This window comes from Myxine glutinosa, chromosome 5, assembly GCF_964187855.1.
Source record: "Myxine glutinosa chromosome 5, kmMyxGlut1.1, whole genome shotgun sequence".
In the NCBI taxonomy this organism is placed as follows: domain Eukaryota; kingdom Metazoa; phylum Chordata; class Myxini; order Myxiniformes; family Myxinidae; genus Myxine; species Myxine glutinosa.
The window spans coordinates 164460007-164481559 of record NC_136265.1 but is presented as its reverse complement, the minus strand read 5'-3'; the positions used below and the strand labels follow the sequence as shown (position 1 = coordinate 164481559).

General features: G+C 45.3%; 1 protein-coding gene across 2 annotated transcripts in view; it reads right to left on the bottom strand.

Moving 5' to 3' along the window:
• The window catches only part of LOC137426805 (BAI1-associated protein 3), a 50462-nt gene that overhangs the window by 23997 nt on the left and 4912 nt on the right, over positions 1-21553 (bottom strand). For both annotated transcript variants that reach the window (XM_068115722.2, XM_068115723.2), the window contains exons 9-13: positions 19547-19654; positions 19142-19231; positions 8477-8574; positions 2325-2445; positions 1013-1137 (exon numbers count right to left, since the gene is read on the bottom strand). In XM_068115722.2, coding sequence (XP_067971823.2) covers positions 1013-1137; positions 2325-2445; positions 8477-8574; positions 19142-19231; positions 19547-19654 — 542 coding nt within the window. The remainder of the gene's footprint in view (positions 1-1012; positions 1138-2324; positions 2446-8476; positions 8575-19141; positions 19232-19546; positions 19655-21553) is intronic.

The following is a 21553-nucleotide window of genomic DNA, read 5'->3' as shown; positions in this document are numbered from 1 at the left end:
CAACTTATACATAGAAAAACAAGACATAGCAATCAATTGCCCCATGTTGTATAGCCAACATAAGTCTGAATGCGATGAGGATTATGCTGTTCAATCAAAGAAAGGCAAATGATAAAACAAGCAGCACAATTAGAAAAAAAGGCTACAAATGTTACCACAAGTATATTGGCTCAGGGATGGATGTGGTTTTTATTCCGAAGAACCTACTACAGCAGAGCTATAGAAGCTACACGAGAAAGACATTCCTTAACACTAGAAGGGCACTCGGTAGAGCAGGTACCTCCTCCAGGCTGAACGGTTTATGTTTTGTATCCACTGATAGGCCGGATCTGGATTCGGATTTGAACTAAAATCGAATCAGCTTGTTCTTGTCACCTAACCGACTCATCCACCTAATTTTGTCATAATCCGTCCACAACATTTTGAAATATCGAGCTATATATATCGTTTTGGACCTATCAATGGTGAAGAATTACTTCGAAAATTAAAAAAAATTCTCATATCCGGATCCATATTTGGATCTTCACCACAATCGAATCAATTCTTCCTTTTTACACACAAAAGCAATCCACCAGGTTTCCTCCGAATCCGTCCACAACTTTTTCAGATATCATGCTATATATCTGTTTTAGCCCTATCTCTCAATCGTGGAGAATTACGTAAAAAATTCTAGCATCCAGATCCGAGTGTAATCGTTTTGGCCTTGTCAGATACCTAACCGCTCCACCAGGTTTCCTCCGAATCCGTCCACAACTTTTTCAGATATCTTGTTCACAAACAGACAGACGGGTGAAAACATAACGTCCACCTCCGGTGGCAGAGGTAATAAAATCTTAGTGCTGAATGTCTATTTTATTACAGAGCACATTTTCATTATTTTTGGCTGAATCCTGTTAGACAATATCTGAGGAAGGGTAGTTTAGAATTAGAGGGAGGATTTAAGATCAAGAGAAAAGAAAAAACTGAAAATGCTTAAATATTGTTGATGTCTTAGCTGTTTATGAAAACACACTTGAGCAGATCACGAAGACGAAGGAGGCTGATGGTGTCTGACAGAGGGAATGTTGAATGAATTGTCTGCAGCTGTGTCAGGCTGTGGTTGAGCAGGTTACTGAAGGAATCCTGAAGCCTTCGCTCCTAACAAACAACCACACAGCACCATGTACAGTACGTGTATATTGTCAGTTGACTTCTCTTCATCAAGCATTCAAGTTATTTCTTTACAGTTATTTTAAAATACTTCATCCAAAGCGCTATGAAATATGGTTACCCCTTATAGCTGGGCTGGTGGTGTCGTGCCCAATATTGCTCACCTTGAGGTTATGGAATCTAAGACGATCCATGTCATTTGCATCTAATGCCAAAAGGCTGAGTCTCAGGGTCTGCTTGAGGTCACTGCAAATGGGTTATCCTTGTGGTCTTTTACTGATGCCGCTTCCAACTTCTTGCCTCACCAACCAACCCACACCTCCAAGTAACATGCCCCCTTCTTAAACCTTTACTTTGTTACGCTTCCAACGTTTCAACTTAATAATGGTCCCCTCTATTCTTACCTGTGAAACTGTCCTCCTGAGTCTGTTGTGTCCTCTTACCTCTATGCCTTGAAGTCTACTCTCCACAACCACCTCATGATCTCTCCCCAAATTACCTCTGAGCTTTTACAGACTCACCAAGACTCTGTCACCCATGTGATGCATCTATGTGCACGTTCATGTCCAGATATTTCCCTTTCACCCTACTTTGTTTGTTGCTCTGTCTCCCTCTGTTATTCTGATGTTCCATCAGTCTCAATAGCTGTATATATCTATCTTCTATATACCTATGTAAATGCAAGTTGCACGATTGTGTCTGAATGGGGTAAACGTCATAACCACAGCACTATAGTGCTGAACGATACCTCATTTAAGAGCTTTTGACTCTGGAAAGTGCATGCGGAGGTCTACAAATATCGATATTCATGCAATTTTGAGTTATATGCATTTTTGTTGCACACATGGGCAGTGTATAGGCTCAGAGTCGCTGGTTCGCAAAACTACCGGAAGTTATAAATATATATCAAACCACAAACTATTCAATAAATTCAGTTCAAGGTGCTATTACCTTTTCATTGATTTACCTCAATGATAAACCTCAGCAGTCTTAACAGATAGTGACTATTATGCTGTCACAGGCCATGACTAGTATATATATATATATACTATAATGATATATATATATATACTGCTCGGAATGTAAAAAAAAAGATATATATATATGTATAGATACATCGTTTCAAAAAATATATATATATATATATAATATATATATATCATGGCATATGCTACCTGTTGAGGGTGCAGTGGTGGATCAGTCGCAACAAGTTCTTCCACATTTTCCAGCAGCTTGAGGAGAAAGTCCACTCCAAAACGATTTGTCACGTAATGCTCGGAGAATACAAACCACCAGCTGGAAGTAGGGCATGTCACCAAAGAAGGTCATTGAAGACATGCACACAGTGTCCAATACAGACTTCCAGCTCTCATATTCCTGTCACAATGAAACCGGTGGATTTATGTGGTGATATGCCTCAATAACTCCAATTTGAATTATTTATTCTACGACTAGGCGTCATTAAATAGTCCCAATTTTCATTTGGAAGGAGGATTTTTCAATCGAAGTAGCTAGTTTAGGCAAAGTTTGCAGCTGCTAATATGAATACATTGAATGTCATTAATTGCAGTACATGAGAATTCCCCTGTTCTTTAGATAAAGTTGTGAAGAGCCAACCTCGGCCGTTTCCGACATACAAACCTCACGAGGGGACGTCCAATAACCAGAATCCACCAAAAGGCACCAAAATCCACTTTCTTTTATCCATCTGTACTCATTTACATTTGAAACCCTGCAATACATACCCTGGCCTTATGGAAGGATGACAGAGATACAAGGAAAGGACACACACTGAAGGAATTCCGGTGGCTAACAGTGACTTTCTGTGATTAAAGGAACTGCCTAGTGAGCATCGTACAACCGAATCTTCTTCTTCTTTCTTATGCAGCACATGGGTGTGGGTAGCATCATTTGCTGGGGACCCAGCGGTGCCCTTGATGCAGTGCACCCTGTAGGTTAGACAAGAAAATTTCAATTTGTTCAGTGCGCTGCCAACAGCTTGCCTACTCTTTGCGAGGAATGGCACACACATTAATGCCTTGTCCGCCTGCGAAACACCAGGATGACAATTTATAGCTGGGTCGAGATTCAAAGCGAGGCTAAACAGCTCATAGGCGAGGATGCGTACCCTTAGACCATCCTGCCAGCCCATGCAAAACTGAAGCTGATGAATAGTTGCTGATTAAATCGATAAGGACAGATCTAGTAGCCAACAGCTTTATGAATGAAATCACATAATGTGCTGCTAGTAATTGGCTTGGATGTCGTGGATTTGTCAGGAAAAACAGCTTGCAGTCATACATTACATAATCAAGTGGCATTATGACAAAATACAAAATTACAAGCTCTGTATTTACAGTTTTCATGTAAATTGGGAGTTATAACAGTGTGATGTATACATCAGGTTCGATAACGACGAATGCATCACAGCTCGATTATCTTATGGTATCGATTTTGAGTGTCAGGGTTATCTAGCATGGCTAGATCCCTATCTACCATGACCACCGTTAGAGGCCATTTTTCCCCGCAGAGCGGGGGTTGGCCTACGAATTATATCTACCATATTGTTATGAATTTGGGGTAGGGGGGAATGTCTAGATCCAGGTAGATCTGCATAGGTAGGTGCTCCGATGATCGTGATAGAAGAACCATCTCGATGTACCTGTAGCCCGTATGTCGGATTAAGTGTATCTTCGTCCCTGCCACGAGGGGGTGGGGCATGTTAAATAGTTGTCGGGACTAAGATAGTTCCCCTGTGTGTCAGACCTGGTGTTCATACCTGTGTCCCTTATGGTAATGCACTCTTGTAGACATTAGATAGGCCCTTAGTGCACACACTAATTAAATCCCCCCCTTACAATGACTGACCATAAGAACTGACCGGAAAGACAAGCAGGCAGCGGCCGCGCAGTGGTTCACCATGGAAGACGAACATCGCTGGACGCCATGCCCAGGAGAACTAGTGATTGGCCAGTGGAGGGGCGAGCAATGGGCAGGGCACCGATTGGCAGAGTAGGTGAGGACGTGCAATTGGTCAAAGGAAGGGCAGAGAGCTTCCCCGTGATTGGAGAGTAAAGAAGGACTTGTGGTTGGCCACCGACCAATGGCATGGAACAGGGCACCAAGCGCTCATCCAATGGGAGGGGACAGAGGAGATCAGAAGATTCGGGAAGGGTAGAAGTGACGCATTGGTTGGAGGGGAAGCGAGCTGACGTCAGAGGACCGCCAGTAAAACCGTTCGCTCGTCGGCATTTTGAGCTCTTCCCTTTGCCTCTTGCCTTCCCTTGACTGTCCCTTTGCGCTGGACCCTCTCTTGTGTTGGACCTCGTCCCGTCCGTTTTGACCCTCTCTTGTGTTGGACCTCGTCCCGTCCGTTTGGACCCTCACTCGTTGGAATTGGAAGGATGTTGGCGCGCCGACGATTCTCTTACACGGATTCACGCACGAACCTCGCGAACGATCGTGTGGGGACACGAGGCTTGGCGTGCCGGGCGGCGTGCGCTGGACCAGCGTGCGAGGGGCATCGAGGCCTACTTTCCGCCAAGCACGGAGCCACGTCGGACGACGGCGCTTGAAGCTGACGAGTCCTGACTCACCACAGACAGAGCTAAGTCCCCACGAATGAACACAACATTTTATTTGATTCATTCTCCCATTGTTTCGTTTCTGAAGTCGGGTGTGGGGACATCCCAATTTAGGATTTAGTTTTATCATCGCGTTTCCCCATCCCGATATTTATTAAAATAATTCCTTTCATTATTTTTCCCTGTACATTTCACATCCGTTTTGGTTGAATTATTGATTTCAGGTTGAAGACGCCTGCGGCCGTGAAGGTAAGTCGGCATAGTTCATCCCGGCTCGTGTGTCGATCCGCCATCAATTGGATTGAATAAACGCCTCCATAAAAGCTTGTTTTGGCCATCCGCGATTCCCGGTCTTAACCGAGGGGCAATCGCGTGACAATATTATACCTATCCTATATAATTATACCTATCTACCATATAAAACACAATGTCAGTTTGTGTGTTTGTACAGATGTCAGTCCCCCTTCATATGGGTAGGTTTTAAAGGCCAATATTTTAACATAAATGTGTAGACTATGATCTATATTTGAGGATAAAACAAACTCGAAAAACATTTTCCATAAAAGAGTAATTATGTTGCTTCTATTGGAGTTGTAGATGGAGGCTTGCAAACCGAGCCTCAAGGGCGGTTTACAGAAGCGTTTTTTAAAATAACAATATATACAAGGTGCAGGGAAGTGTAATTCACTGCACGTGATGTGCAACACACGCAGAGTAAAACGAGTGTTCATTTACGTCCGTAGAACGTCTAGTAAATAAAGAAGAAAGAAGATATAAGCACACCTGACACTAGGCTGATGCTTCAGACTTTGGCATGCTCACAAGGCTGCACCGTTGAATAAACTGTTCCAACCCGTAATATTTGACCGGCTTTTTACTAGTTCTTTAATAAATTTGTTTACTTCCAGATTTCATTTTTTTAAGGGATCTTGCTATTTCATATTGTGCTATTGTTCCAGAACTGGGGCGTGTTCATTTAGCAAGCTTGCTCTTGCTTGCTATCACTTGTCAAGCCAGTTTTTCCGTATCAACCACTTTGCAAGCCACTTGGCAAGCAGAGCAAGCGATTCAGGGAGGTGCTTGACGAGCGGTAAGCGAGCTGCTTGTGAATGGAACACCTCCGTATGTTAACAAAAATGGCCGCTGTAGTCAAATTCAAAACGATTGGTGAGTATTTCTTCAATTCTACTGTCACAGAGGATGATATTGAAATGTGCAGTCATACATCTATTGTTACTTCTACTCTTCATCATAATTATTTAAAATCTACAAACATGTAAAAACCTTACAACCCCTCCCCAGAATGCACAATGTGAGGTCCGTAGATCAGCTTGGCGAGAGGGTTGGAGGGGGGCTCCCCTTCTGAATACCATTTCTTTCTCTCTTTTTTTTCCTCTTCCTAGTACTGGCTGTAGCTGTTGCTTACACAATTATAGAGGGTTCATAGAACACCGTACCACACACAGTGTGAAAGTATATCATTCAATTGAAATAAAATAATGATTTCAAAGGTCATAAAAAAACATTCAAGAAGTTTAGCACCGTTGTTACACCACCTTATTTAATATGTCCGAGTACTGCAAAACTGGATGTTTTTCGAAGAGATTTGTGTTCGACAGTGTTCAAGTTTTTTATTTAATTTGAAATAAGATAATTAATTGTGGAAGTTTTCCACCATTGACGCAGTGGCTATTACATCACCCTATCTAACATATGACATTAGTTCTCTGTGACTGTTGTTTGTGTCTTTTATAATATCCTTAAAAAGAGTAAGTTTCCTGTTTGGAGTGATTTTCAATTTTGTTTGAATGCCAGGCAGCCAGACAGAGTAAAAAAATTATCATCTCATTCCTCTCTGTGCATGCGCGATCGGGACGAATTTAGAGCCAAAATACTGTAAAACTGTAGGCTCATTTTCCGATAAATGTTCTGATTCGTGTTCAAAATATAACATTCAATTGAAATCGGGTCGTTGCTTGATCATAAACTGACGTTTGCGGACGGACGGACCGACAGACAGAAATGAACCAATTGTTCAACCCCACTTTTCACTTCGCGTGCGGGGTAATAAATTACGGGGTAATAAACTCTTTGGGGAAAGTGTTGTCACAAGAGGATCGAGTAAAACTGAAAAGGACGGCCTGGACGGCATTTGCTCGAATACCTCAACAGCATTGTTTACACGGATACCACCTTGTTGCTAATCAGTGCTGAGCACTCCTTTCTGTAGCAGTGCTCGTCTGAGCACTTTGAATCAAGTGAGCCGCTTGGCGAGCGCTAATCCAGGTGTGTGCTAACGGAACACACCCCAGAACATGCAGGACAGACAGAAAAAACATTTTAAAACAGTAATTTTTTTTACATTCTTCTGGGATGCAAGTCCAGTGTTGTCACCGCTCAACCATCACCGCACCCGGTGGTTCCCACATGGTGATAACACTGGACTGGTAACCCAGTGGAAAACAATAAAACTCTATCTGCCAAGGTTCTCATAAACATCATCTGCCGTTCTTGCTCTTTCATGAGCCTCGCTCCTGTAAAGAAAAAAACGAAGTAGTGGGGCAACTTAGCATAACAATTGTGCATTTTGTGAGGAAAGCACCAAATTTAGCACACTAGTAGACTATCATATTATGAAAATATCTGGATATTGGGCCATCTCAGATTCAGAGATTTGATTTTTGCAAGATTTCGATTCGATTGGGTTCGAAGAGAACACCTTCTTCGTCTTCTGTACAGTGAAGTTGCCAGCCCTGAATTCTCTGGCTACATCTGGGTGCTTCATTGGGAGTGCAACCATGCCCCTCAGGTGAACAGAGACCCACCTGGCATAGTGTGTGTGGTCTAAGGCATGGAACCATGGGACCAGTTCCGTCAGGGCATCAAGGTACGTCGTGAATGAAGCCTGCCGCAGAGAACGCACGTAGACCAGTACCAACATCTCTAGTTCCAGCACAGTTGCCCAGTACTGAAAGTTGGGAATGTCTTCTCCTCTCTGGTGACACCAGTCTTCGAACTTAGGCAGGTCTTCTGCATCATCAGCATATGTCATACAGTGGCGTTCATACGCACGGTGTTGCAGGATGTGCAGTGCCGCCGCAGTGATTTGATGAGCTCTTCTTGTGCGGGTGACGTGGGCAGCTCGCAGGAAGGAGTCGGCCGTCCCTGGCGTTGCAATCTCAGCTTGCAAATCTGCAAAATCTGCAAATCTTGCAAAAATCAAATCTCTGAATCTGAGATGGCCCAATATCCAGATCTTTTCATAATATGATAGTCTACTAGTGTGCCAAATTTGGTGCTTTCCTCACAAAATGCACAATTGTTATGCTATATTTAGCTTAGCTGCCGGACTAAAGGTAAAATTGCTTGATTTACTGACTAGTTTTGTAATAAATAGACATCTTTACATAAATAAATTAATGCTCGCATTTAATCCATTGAACAAAACATAACTCCACAACTGCAATTCCTAGAGAAGCTCCGGCATACTCCAATTGTTATTTCATGGATTACTTGTGTGTTTTCCAGAGAGGTAGGGAGCCTACAGTAAGTTTCCCAACGAATGACCTTTTCCATCGAGTTCAGTGTTGATATAGGAGTGAAGTGCGATGGAAAGAGGAAGCATTTAACAGAGAGTAAATATACAGAGCATGGAACTGCAAGCGGCTTCTTTGGGGATTTAAAACTCGGGCTTTTCCAACGTTGGACTAGCATGGTGTAGTTTCATTCGCTGGTGTGCTTACATGATGGCTTGCTCCGCAAGAGACATATCAACCTGCGCTGCATGAAGGCAGATAACATGCAAAGCATCTTTGCTCAGCTCCCCCGTCCAGGAATCCATCTGTTCAAACAGGGCAGTAACAACAGCAACGAAAAAGCATCTCAAAATGCATAGCAGGTCCACTCCATCGCGTCCGCCTTGTACTGAAACTAAACTTGACATGAACAACAGCTAAAAAGAAATGTAATTTTTAACTAGTGTTCCCCATATTCTCATTACCTCCACCACCAAAAGTGGGCAGACGTCATGTTTTCACCCCTGTCTGTCTGTAAAAAGGATATCTCAAAAGGTTGTGGACGGATATGGATGGAACTTGGTGGACCGGTTGGGTGTCTGACAAGGACGATTCGATTCGATTTTGGTGAAGATCTGAATGTGGATTCGGATATGAGAATTATTTAATTCATTAATGATTCTTCACTGATTAAGTTCATAATAATAAAGGTTTCTTGAAAATTTGATGACAAAAGCTCAAATGGTACACCAACAAGCTTTTTATCAAAGTCTGTCTGACTAATATCGATACTTTCCTGTGTATAACCCCCACCTCGAGTGGCTTTGTGCCGGATGATATACTGTATCTCATTAAAAAAAGTCATGCTGAGAAACCTTCATTAATTACCTTCTTGGGGTACCAGGAAGCAAGTGCCCCACCAACTATTGCTGCATGCATCCTGACCTACAGGAAATGCCTGCCACACATGAACCTGTCTGTGGTACGCGAAACAGTTCTGGGAATAGCCAGGAACAATTTAAATTCTTTAAAAGGTATTTTGGCTGAACAGATGCATCGGCTCTACGTGTTAGGCATTCACTTAGCAGAGCAACAGCCCCCTACTTCCCAGTAGGATTGCAATGCGGCCAATACCAGGAAGATAATTTGTCATTTCTATAGACCAGTCCATCCCGGAGAGGGAACATCCATGGACACTACACACACACACACACACACACACACACACACACACACACACACACACACACACACACACACACACACGCACTATGTTAGCAATTTATATATATATACATAGACACACACTTGGCATTTAATATGGAATTTTTTTTTTTTCTTGACTTGGGTTTACTTTCTTAACTCAGTATATCAATCTGGTGAGTTTCTTTTACACTTTGGTGATTTATTTGTTAAAAGAACCATGTCACTGATTGTCTGTCGCAGCAAGAAGTCAACAACAGGATTATATCACAGGTGGCGTGGCAAAATGTACGGACAGGTGCATTTGACGATTGGCTTCACAGTCAGGTATACAAGGGTTGTTGCGTTCTGTATTAGTGGAAAACAACTGCTGCACATCTCCAAAAGTTATTGCCGCTTCCTCTGGAGATGGTCCGTCAACTCGACAATGCTGTTTGTCATGGAGTGGTGGCTTTACGAAATTACAGCATGAAAGAGCGTGCTATTGCTCGGCAGTATGGCATCACTCAAGGTCAGGTGTCAAAGATCCTGAAACGAAATGCTCAGAGGGGTGTCCCTACTCCAATACCGAGGCCAGGACGTCCCCGCAGAACAACAAGGAGGGATGATCGCCAGCTGCACCGGTAAGTCCGCAATGGTCGTACCAAGTCAGCTAATCGGCTTAGGGCTGAGTGGCAGCAACTGACAAATGTGCCTGTATCCAGAAGGCGAGTCAACCAACGACTGGTTCAAGCAAGCTATCGTGCCAGGCGTCCCCTGAGAAAGCCACGCCTGACCAGACAACACAGCCAGTGCCGATTGAAGTGGGCCAGAGAGCACCGTCAATGGCAGCCAGGACACTGGAATCACGTGACCTTCAGTGACGAGTCTAGATTTCTGGTCTATCGTCAATATGGCCGCGTCCGAGTGCGCAGACAAGTGCATGAAGCCTACAACAAAGATTGTATTGTGCCAAGCGTCCAAGCTGGAGGTGGTGGGGTTACCGTTTGGGCTGCTTTTCATGCAGGGGGCAAAACTGACCTGGTTGTTCTGAATGGAAACCTGAACCAGTTCAAGTACAGGGCCATTCTGGAAGAAACATTGCTTCCATTTGCTCGTGCAGCCTTTCGAGGAAACTTTGTCTTCCAAGATGACAATGCACGGCCTCATCGTGCTCGCATGATCCAACACTTTCTTGCTGACCGTGGTGTAGAGCATATGGAGTGGCCTGCCATGTCCCCGGATATGAATCCGATAGAGAACTTGTGGGCAGAATTAACGCGTCAAATCGACCACTTGGACCAGCAGCCGACCTTTGTGCGTGAATTGCAGCAGGCTATTGTCACTGCATGGCAAGCGATTCCTGTCCAAACCTTGGCAAATCTCGTGAACAGCATGCCTCAACGTGCACGCGCTCTCCTGAATGCTCGTGCGGGTTACACGAAGTACTGAACTGTAATTTTACTGTCGGTAATCGCAGTCGTAATTTAACTTTTGTTTTTGTTAAAAAAAAATTTGGCTAATGTGCAAAATAAAGAGATACTTCTGGAAAACGCACAGAAGTTTAACACAGGACTGTCCATGAATTGAGTTCGATATCAGTTTACATCACTTTCAAGGATCAATTTATTTGTTTCGAAATGTTAAATGTGGTTTTTGTTTCTTTTAAAGGTCACATTAACAAAATCTAGAATAATTTCAACATAATTCCAATGAACTTTTGGTTCTAAGACATCTTGAAAAGTAAGTTCACCCACACAAAAAAAATATTCCATATTAAATGCCAAGTCTGTATATATATATATATGTATGTATGTATGTATATATATATATATATATTGCTAACATAGTGTGTGTGTGTGTGTGTGTGTGTGTGTGTGTGTGTGTGTGTGTGTGTGTGTGTGTGTGTGTGTGTGTGTGTGTGTGTGTGTGTGTGTGGTGTCCATGGATGTTCCCTCTCCGGGATACATAAGTTCAAAACACACCTGGTCACAAGTGTGCCGCACTGACCGGGTCCTCAGTCGAGGTCCTCAGCATCATCCCGTTTCAGCCCTTCAACCTCGATACGGTCAGCTAAGGTGGGCCAGCTGGGGCACATACACATCCACGTGCAGCAACTGCACTTGGATGCGTACATACCCCCACCCCCAGCTAGTGCGAACAACAACAACACCTCCACATCCAGAATCCACAGCACCAAACAAACATATATATATATATATATATATTGTTTATATAAACATATATACAGTATATATAAACATATATATATATATATATATATATATATATATATATATATATATATATATATATATATATATATATATATCTATGTTTATAAAACACAGTTTGTGTGTGTGTGTGTGTGTAATGTTACCGATAGACTCCGAAACGGAGAGGCTCACGTGCTTGATATTTGGCATAGACATGGCCATTGAGCCTGGGACGAACATGGCCGAGACTATATTTGACGAGATCCATATTTTATATTCATATTTACCTCAGCGCATTTCAGCGAAGTACCCGCTAATCTCAGCCGGTGCCAGAGCAGCTCGCTGATTTGCTCAGAGCGATCACGTGATGTTCCATCCCGTCACACGTCACACGTTTGCACGTAATTCAGAGCGAAAAGCGATTGCGTTTTTTCACCTTTTATGCGATCGTGTTTTGTGTCGATTTTGTGCGATATGAATTAAATGTCTTTGAAACAGCTGTGAAACGTCTTTCCACAACCCTTCCGTAACCGATTGGAGCAGTTTATTGCCGCACAAAATGGCATTTTAACAGTTGTCTGGCTTTTAAAATCTGGGACACGTTCAAAACAAACGAGATCCGTGAAGCGAGTTGGTCGAGTCGTGCTGACCAAGATGGCGACACGGCGGCTTCAGTTTTCACGGAGTATGAGCGTTCTATATATTTTCAATTCAGTGCGCCCGACTCGCTCACGTACTTGATTTGTGGCATAGACATGACCATTGGGCCTTCACGGTGTAATTTGTGCGAGGCTTTTGTCCAAGTGAGCTTGAGTCGAGAGGGCGAATGTACGGGTTGGGAATGTACCGGTCTCCCTTCCCCCGCCCGGCAACGCCGGTACTGGAGGGCGTGGGTCACAGGATCGGTGAGTCTCCAAAATCTGCTTCGTGCTGTTGCGAAGATGCAGGACGATGTCGCGATTGTTGTGCTGCTCTCCGACCATGAGAACTGCAACGTCATTGTTGACTGGCCCTCCCCTTCCCTCCCCCTTCCCCCTCCCCCCTCCATCCTCCCCCTCCCTTCCCCCTCCACCCTACCCCTCCCCCCTCCACCCTACACCTCCCCTTCTCCCCTCCCCCTCCCCCTTCCTTTTCCACCTCCCCCCTCCCCCTCCATTTTCCCCCTCCCCCTCCCTTTTCCCCCTCCCCCTCCCTTTTCCCCCTCCCCCTCCCCCTCCCCCTCCCCCTCCCCCTTCCCCTTCCCCCTCCCCCTTCCCCTTCCCCCTCCCCCTTCCCCCTCCCCCCTCCCCTCACCCCTCCCCCTCCCCCTCCCACCCCTCTCACCCTCCCCCACCCTCCCCTCCCCATCCCCCCCTCTTCTCCCCTCTCCCCTCCCCCTCCCCTCTTCTCCCCTCTTCCCCTCCCCCTCTTCTCCCCTCCCCCCCCTCTTCTCCCCTCCCCCCCCTCTTCTCCCCTCCCCCCCCTCTTCTCCCCTCCCCCCCCTCTTCTCCCCTCCCCCTCGTTCCCCTCCCCTCCCCTCCCACCTCCCCTCCCCTCCCCCGCCCGGCAATGCCGGGTACTTCTGCTAGTATATATATATATATATATATATATATATATATATATATATATATATATTGTTACGTTTTTGGGGGTAGGCAATGGAATACCTTAGGGCCAGGTAGGATTGTGTAGTGTAGTGTGCTCAGAATGTCGCGATGAAGAAGAAGAAACCGCCATGTACCTAAGTAGGGATCCGTTAGACCGGATGTCGGGTAAGAGTGTATCTTTGTCCCCATGACGAGGGGTGGGGCTATGTTAATTAGTTAGGGTATAAGAATAATTCCCTGTATGTGATTGCCTCTGTGATCTTTTCCTTTGTTCCTTATGACACACACCACACACATAGCCAAGCCAAGCAATCGGCGTGCATTATCTTATTATAATTCACCAAATGTCTGTCCGTCCGTTCAAAGGTACCGCAAAAACGGCTCAACCGATCGCAACGATATTTTGGGTGGGTATTCCTGGGACCCCTGGGAGTAAAATAGGCTATATTGTTTTTCCAAGTTTTCCAATTTTCCTGTTTTTCCAAACACGATGGAATAATATTTACCGATACGAACAGTGATGTGGCTTTTGTTGAAATTCTACAAATACTGTTTATTCTACGTACCAGGAGAGAGTAGATCGACTCCTGACGAACTCTTCCTATATAAACGTGCGGCTCCGAAGGAACATGGCAGCGTGTGCAAAGCGACTGAGAAACAGGTGTAGCGGCCGCTTCCGTGTGACAGATTCGGCGCACACTCTTCACACATAAACGTGCGACTGAGAAAGACGTGTAGCTGCCGCTTCCGTTTTGCAGAATTCAATCTTTTTTCAAAATGGGCACCATGTACTGTTTAGATTTTGATGATTTGCGTTTGATATGATTCAACGGATGTTTATATGAATCGTTTCAAATTTTAAAAAGCCTTCAATTTCTGATATTTTGCCTTTTAATTTGGGCCTCCCAATTGAAGCCCCGCCCATAGGGCGGGTACCGTTGCTAGTAACACTAAATAAAGCAACCGGAACCAAGACATTGAACAATAATGCTAGCGCCGCCACCCGCCACATCGCAACGCCAAACAGGCAGGTCCGTGAGACCCCGCCACGAAGAGTAGTGATTGGTCCGGCACCAAAGAGCAAGGGGATGGACTCGCTGATTGGAGCACGCGCAACATCATCTGATGACGTAAGAGACCTGGGAACAAAAGACTTGGGTCCCGACATTTTCCTCCTTCTTGTTCCGACTTTGATAGTGAACAGTCAGAGGTTTCATGGTCCCTGGCTTTCATCCTGTCACGGTCGCAGATATTCTCTTCTTGCGCTGGGTTCCCACTGTGCACGGTCACATTTTCCTGGTCTTGCGGTGGGATATTGGTGTCGTGCAGTCGCACATTTGCGCCCTTTGGTAGAAATTGGTTAGAGCGGCAGCATTTTCCTTTCCATGGCTTGGTGGTGCTGAAGGTGCGGCGGCTGTCCACGCTGAGAACCACGGTGCTGTGTGGAGCATACGACGAGTGGAAGAGTGCGGCCTGCTTGCTTTGCGCTCGGCGGCTGGAGGAACGAACTGCATGCCAAGGCGTGTGTTTCCCGTGCACAGACTTCGTGCCAAGGCGTGTGTTTTCCCGCACAGGGACGCGGGGCCTGTGACGATCCCTGACGATCAAGGGGACCAGAGCTAAGTACACAAACACACATTTTTACTTTCAGTTATTTTTCCCCTTGTGTTGTTTTACGAGTCCGTATGGAGGGTCCCTAGATTATGAATTTTAGTTTTACTGTGCATTCTTTTGTTACTGCCATTTCTTTCATAAAAGCCGGTATTTTTGCATTATAATTCCTTGTCGGTTTGCTTTGACCATCGTGGTTTGAAGACGTCCAGTGGGATCCGTGCAGGTAAGAGCTTCGCTACCCTTCGCTGCCTCATCCCCCGCGCGTATTAACACCGCCATAGTTGGATTGAACACCTCGGAGTGATATGCTCGATCGGCTACCTGTTACCTTCGAGGATCCTAATCCCCGGGAACATGACAACTGGTGTCAGGAGTGGGATTTGGACTCAGCGGACACTCGGTGTCCGAGGGTTGTGAGTCGACAACCGCTGGCTGCAAATTGTGCTCAGCTTTTGGAATAAAAAATTTGAACGATTGTCTTTCTCTCGTTGAGGGGGAGGTAATCGTAGTATCGGGGTGTCCAAATTGTGTAGTCGATTGGTGTCGGGAAGAACACAAGACAGCGCATCGCTAAATTTAAATTTTCATTTTGTCGTGAGGTAAAAATACGCGCGTGGGAGAACTGCTTTCTCACCGCGGAAGGCGGACGTGAGTGAGATGGCCGAGCGGGTGGTGGATCCCGAAGAGCATGGAAGTGAGCCGGGGATAGAGGGGTATGAGAAGAGGATTAGAACTTCCCCTGTTCCGAAGCGATCGAAAGAGGAAGTATATCCGATAGCTCTCTAGGTCACGATGATAAAATTGGTGAAGCGAATAGAAAACACAATGGATGGAATGATTGCTGAAACGAAAGCCCAGAAAGAACAAAGGAATGAATATGGGGCACAGGACCAGGAATGGGCACTAGAATTTGATTTGAAACGGGAAGAGATGGCATTGGAAATTGAAGAGGGTGAAACCCAGTCTGATAGACTTGGGGCACAGGAGAGGGAAAACTCAAATTTAAATGGGGAATGTTTGGCTGAAAATGACCTGGAAGGTTGTCAGGCTTGTGTGGGTGCCGGAATGCACCAACAGGGAGAGGAATTGGGATTTGTGCGTCACCAGGACGGTGGTTCGAAGCAACAGGGGTTGAAAATATTGGAGGTCCATGTAACGGAACCGGCCCAGGTGGTGATAGATAAAGACCTGTTGGGGCCACAATTGACTGGGGGTGAGAGTAATGATTTGACATGGCGGCTGGAGACCTTGGACTACCATCGAGGAGGAGATTTCTCAGGTCCAACAGAGTCTAGGAGATGAGATGAGGTGAGTTGGTCCGTTAAGTATCTCCAGGACGAGGATAAGGTGACCGAGGTGACCCTCACCACGAACAACATTTGGGCACCAGAGGCTCCGACACTGGATACCCAGCAGGGGGGGGGGGGGGGGGGGAAGGTGTCTTGGCCCTAAGCTGGACTCGGACATGGGAGAGTCAGGAAATAGAGCCTTGGAAAAACTGGTCCCCATAGTGAATTTGGAACAGCTGCAGGATGGGGCAGAAAAACCCGAAGAGAGGGTTGATACCTGCAGCTGCGGTTGGGCACACGAGGCCAAAATTTGGAAAAATATATTTAAAATTAAATTTAAATGGGAATTTCATTTGGAGCAGCCTTGGAGGGAGTTGGTCCCCAGGCTGTGGAATTCGGACCAGGAGAGGTCATTGGGCTCGGCCTGGTGTAAAATTTGCCCCTTTTAAAATTGGTTTGTGCCAGCCAGCTGGGGGGCTGTGCTGGCAAGATTGGGATGTGGGGTCCGACCATGGGTGTCATGGTATGACCTGGGCTCAATGGGGGGTCTGGTGCAGTGTGGCGTCCCCTGTCCATCGGAGCGCCTCCCGAGCAAGTGACTCGGGCCGGCAGGGTCGCTGGACCCTGGTGCTGGTTATGAGCTCCGGGGGTCCGAGGTGGTTTCTCACAGGTACCTGGTATGGTGCATCATGAGGGCCACTAGGGGGAGGTGTTGTGAGTCATGCTTTGGTGGCAGTACCACGGACGGCCAACAAGGGCCTGATGTGGTGACCGCCCGGGCATGCGGCCTGACAGCCTCTCCCGGAGACTCTGGGACAGCAGGATGTGATGACTTGCCATGCTGTGCTGGTCTATGGATGCGGGTCAAACCGCATGGACAGGTATGATATAGCCCACCGGACAACCATTGGAGCATCTGTGGAATGTGATGGTGTGAGCATGATCTTCCACAGATGATCTGTTGTGATTTGTGGACTCTTGGCTTGGGAAGAGAGCCATAGGGGTCTGGTGCAGTCAAATCATAGAATCATAGAATCTTCTGTCAAATCATAGAATCGGAAAATTGGAGTGAGCCAAGCATATGGGGCCATGCCCAGCTGGCAAGTGTATGGAGAAGCACACTTCTTTGGTGAAAATAGTGAAATGTGAAAAATAAGTGGCATGGGTAATCTGAGGATTAGATGTAAATTTAAGGGTGAATTTTGTGAAGATGTGGTCACTAAAACCAGTGACATCATTATTGATCCAGGTATGTTAGACCAAAGTGTTGGAGGCTGGGATAAAAATGTATAGAGTAGCAGGACACAGCCTTCAACTGGCTACAGGGGCGGATGGCACCAATATTTGGACGCAGGGTTGTAGAGATGGAGTTGGGCAGTCTGGAGGTCAATGTGGTGTTATGGGTGGGCGAGGTGTGCAGACCGTGTCTTCTGGGATTGAGTCTCTTAGTGGAGCATGGCTGTCGGCTAGACCTTGGGTGTGGTCAAGTGTGGGTGGGCACTGTGGGCTGCATGTGGGTGGACTGCGGGATGTGAGAGGTGCAGGGGACGTGATGTGGATGCCATGCACTGCGACCGTGCCCCCCCAGGTCCGAGGCCTTGGGAATGGCGGAGTTGGCAGCAGGTGCTCACCACATTGGCCAGCTTGGGGCTAGTGGAGCCGTGCTCCTCAAGGGGAGCCAAAGGATGGATGATGGGTTGCACCCTTATGGGCCATGGGCCATGTTGGCGTTTCGGCTGCTCAACTTACCCGATTGGCCCTTGGACGGTAGAGGGGCTTTGCTGTCGTAGCCAAGAATAGTAGTGTAGTAAAGATCACTGGAGGAGGCAGGTTCACATGCTTGCCAGTACAGCGGACAAAAGAGAAATTTGGTAGAGATTGATTGGCCCCATGGGACAAATTTACGCATTCGGTCGGGTGGATGATACTCTTGGACCCGACCAACCTGCAACTACCTGCACTTCAGCTAAGTGCCTTGATGTTTACTGTCCCAGGCTTTGGTACTTGCTTAGAAATTGGGACATCAGTAATTTGGAATGGGGGTGGGTGAGAGTGATGACATTGTCAGTGAGGGGATTGGAATGTGTGCAACAAAGTGTCTTGTGGGTGGCGTTCATTTATGTGTAGAGGTTTTGTGTTTTTGTGTGGTCGTGAGGATGGAAATTGAGTTATGGTTGAAGGGTGAATGTGAATATGGGAAATTCACATGGAAGCAGGCCATGGCAGTATCTTTTTATGACATCTTTTGATTGAAAAATGCGGTTGAGATATTCTCATCGCAGATATATATATTTATATTTATATATATATATATATATATCATCATAGATATATATATGAATGAATGAATGAATGATCGTTTTGAGGCCATTTTCCCCGCTAGGGCAGGGTTAGCCTTGCGGGTCCCATGACAATCATGGTTCCCTGTTTGAGGCAATGTTTTTATGGCCGGATGCCCTTCCTGACGCCAACCCTTGGTCGCCTCCTACGATGCGCAGGGATACGGTGTACCTATTCTAAACCGGGGTACACATCATAGATATATATTTCATCGCAGATATTTATTTTTTGTCTCCAATTTTTTATTTGTTCTATGCTTAATTTCAGAGTACATTGAGACATTAAACTGCGTAAATTTCAATAAAAACTGGAAAAATTGAGGTGTTCTAAAACTTTTGACTGGTAGTGTATATATTCGCAGTCATCACCATTGCATTCATTTACATATATTCACATAAAACATCATTGCATTCACATAAAAAGCTGCAAAAACTTATCCCCTTAGCTATAGAGTATAGACCAATAAGCTTACTGCCAATCATCTGCAAAGTCATGGAATCCATCATCGCAGTTGATATGAAATTTTTCCTTTGCTCCCACCAGCCTTCAAGTATGAATTGAATGAATGAATGAATTCATATTCAGCCTTCAACTGACGTATAATAAATCCGACACATAGGTGTCCACCACATATGTTCTTGGCATGTGGCATGTTTGCCTTGCCTGTTTTTTGTGCTCCCATTCCACGATGTGGCGGAGAAGATTCTCATGGGCCTCTGCCTCGAGCACCTCTCGGCTCAGCGCACTCTCTCTCTGTCAAACAAATGTTTCACCTTCTCATAAACATTGTCAAGTTCACAAGCTTTTATGCATTGGTTAGATAATTCAATCCGCCATCACCTATGATGTGCCTATACCCTTCATGCCATTGATTAAGAAGGCCATTTTGGTGCCATACAAGCCAGCCACTTTGTGGTAAGGCCTGCATTTAAAATGATTCTTTCTTGCTGATTTAGCTTTGAAACAAAAACATCTCCAAGATTTATGCTTGGCATGCAGGTTCACACACTCTCCCCTTTGGGACCATCACATTTGGCAATTTTATGGGGAAGTCCTTTCCTTCCTCACCTGTTCTGTAACAAACATGGTGTGCAGGGTGCAGCGACCAGAAATACGTGAGCGAGGTGAACGCTGAAGAAGATTATATGATCTTTCCTGACCCAGTGCTGGTAACTCCTAGAAACACACAAACATGTGCACACATGTTAACACATCTGGTAATCTTACTATAATGGAGCAAAGGTGGATGTCACCAAAATTCCAAAATTTACATGTGGTGGAAATAGCGCCACCTTTGGTGGTAGCCAGTAATACAAATCTTCTTCCATTATCTTTTATGATATGAGTATGATATGTTGTGATCAATAAAATATTTTTCAAAAATGACAAAGATTATAGTGTGCATTTTCAAGACCGTGTCGCTGCACATTGTCCACCGAAGCTGGGCCAAGAAGGGCTCAGTCATAAATATAAACATAGGGGCAATACCCCTGGCATTCACCTGGTAGAGTAAACAGTATACTCCACTGACTAAAGGTATTTTAAATCAATTTCAATGGTTGCTAGAAGACAGGGAAGCATGTAGAATCATACTAACATAATCATAAGACTTTAAACAAACAAAGAAAGAAATACCTATTTTAGGGGGCAACCTCCCCAATCCCATATACCTCCTAAGACCCCAATTTGTCTAATGCCTTGAACAAACATTGGTACATCATGGGTGATTAAGGTTGTGGTGAAATTTCATCGCAATTGCATGTGTGTAGTTTCTGAGAAGAAAGCATATTTTTACCTATATTATTTTTTATAAAAGCAAATACCTATATTTTTGGGGGCAACCCCCCATAGCCTCCCAAAGGGGCAGATTTTTTTTTAATGCCGTGAGCAAACTTTTGAACAGAATGGGTGGTGAAGGTTGTGCTCAAGTTTCATTAATATTGTGTGTGTAGTTTCAGAAAAGAAAGCAAATACCTATTTTGGGTGGTCAAACCTGGACCAACTTTGACCCCCGTAAACCGCCTTAGACTTTGATTTTTTTAGGGCCGTGAACAAACTTTAGTCACAACACAACAAATATAATTTGTGCCAAATTTGGTCGCAATCCCATCAGCGGTTTCGGAGAAGAGGTTTCAAGTGTTTACGGACTGACGGACTGACGGACGGACAACACGCCATCGCATAAGCTCCCCTGAACTTCGTTCCAGGTGAGCTAATAATAGTGATAATACGATCAACTGTGCAATCTTTATTGGGCAAACCACACATCTAAGTTGGCCTCCAAAGCTATTCGCCGACTGGGCATCCTCCGTCATGCAAAGTCCTTTGTTGGCTCCTTGTTCCGTCCTCACCCATCCTCCCCCTAAGTTTTCTGCAGGGCACATGCAGTTCACCAGCAACCCCCTTCTGGTGAAACTCCCAAAATTCAGAAGCACAGCTGTTCACCTCCACTCATTCATTCCTCTTTTTCCCCACCTGTGGAAACACCTTCCACGTCCTCCACAATGTCATTCCTTCCTTCAGCTCTTCAAGACAGCTGTTCACCACAATCTCAGATCATCCCCCAACCAAGATCATGATCTTTTCTACACCCGTTGAAACACACAGCACCCGTCTGAATCTTTTCTACACCCGTTGAAACCCCTCTCAAAATTTTACTTATGCATCCATCTTGTCCACCCCTTGTGTTCTTCCCTACCCCTCATTGTTACCTGCATCCCTTGTCTGTCCGTCTTAGTCTATTTTCTCCCTCCACTCTGCTGTTGGCATTTCCCCCTCTCCTTCTGCTGTTCCTTTTGTTCTGTTGCATCCTGATCTATTCTGCTTTCTCGCTCTTCCACGAGCCTAGACTCTGTATAAAAAAAATAAGAAAAACAAAAAAACACCCGGATCCAACTCTTGAAACCAGCAAGAAATGGATCTGGGTGTCTCTTGAATTGTGCAAAGAAAAGAGATCAAGGAAAAGCTTATTTGAAGAGACTTGGCAGGTAGGTATAAGTTCTGAATGTGGATCGGAAAGGGTTGTAATAAAGTGAGGCAATCAAGCTTATACAGTCAAAACATACAGGGAAATTG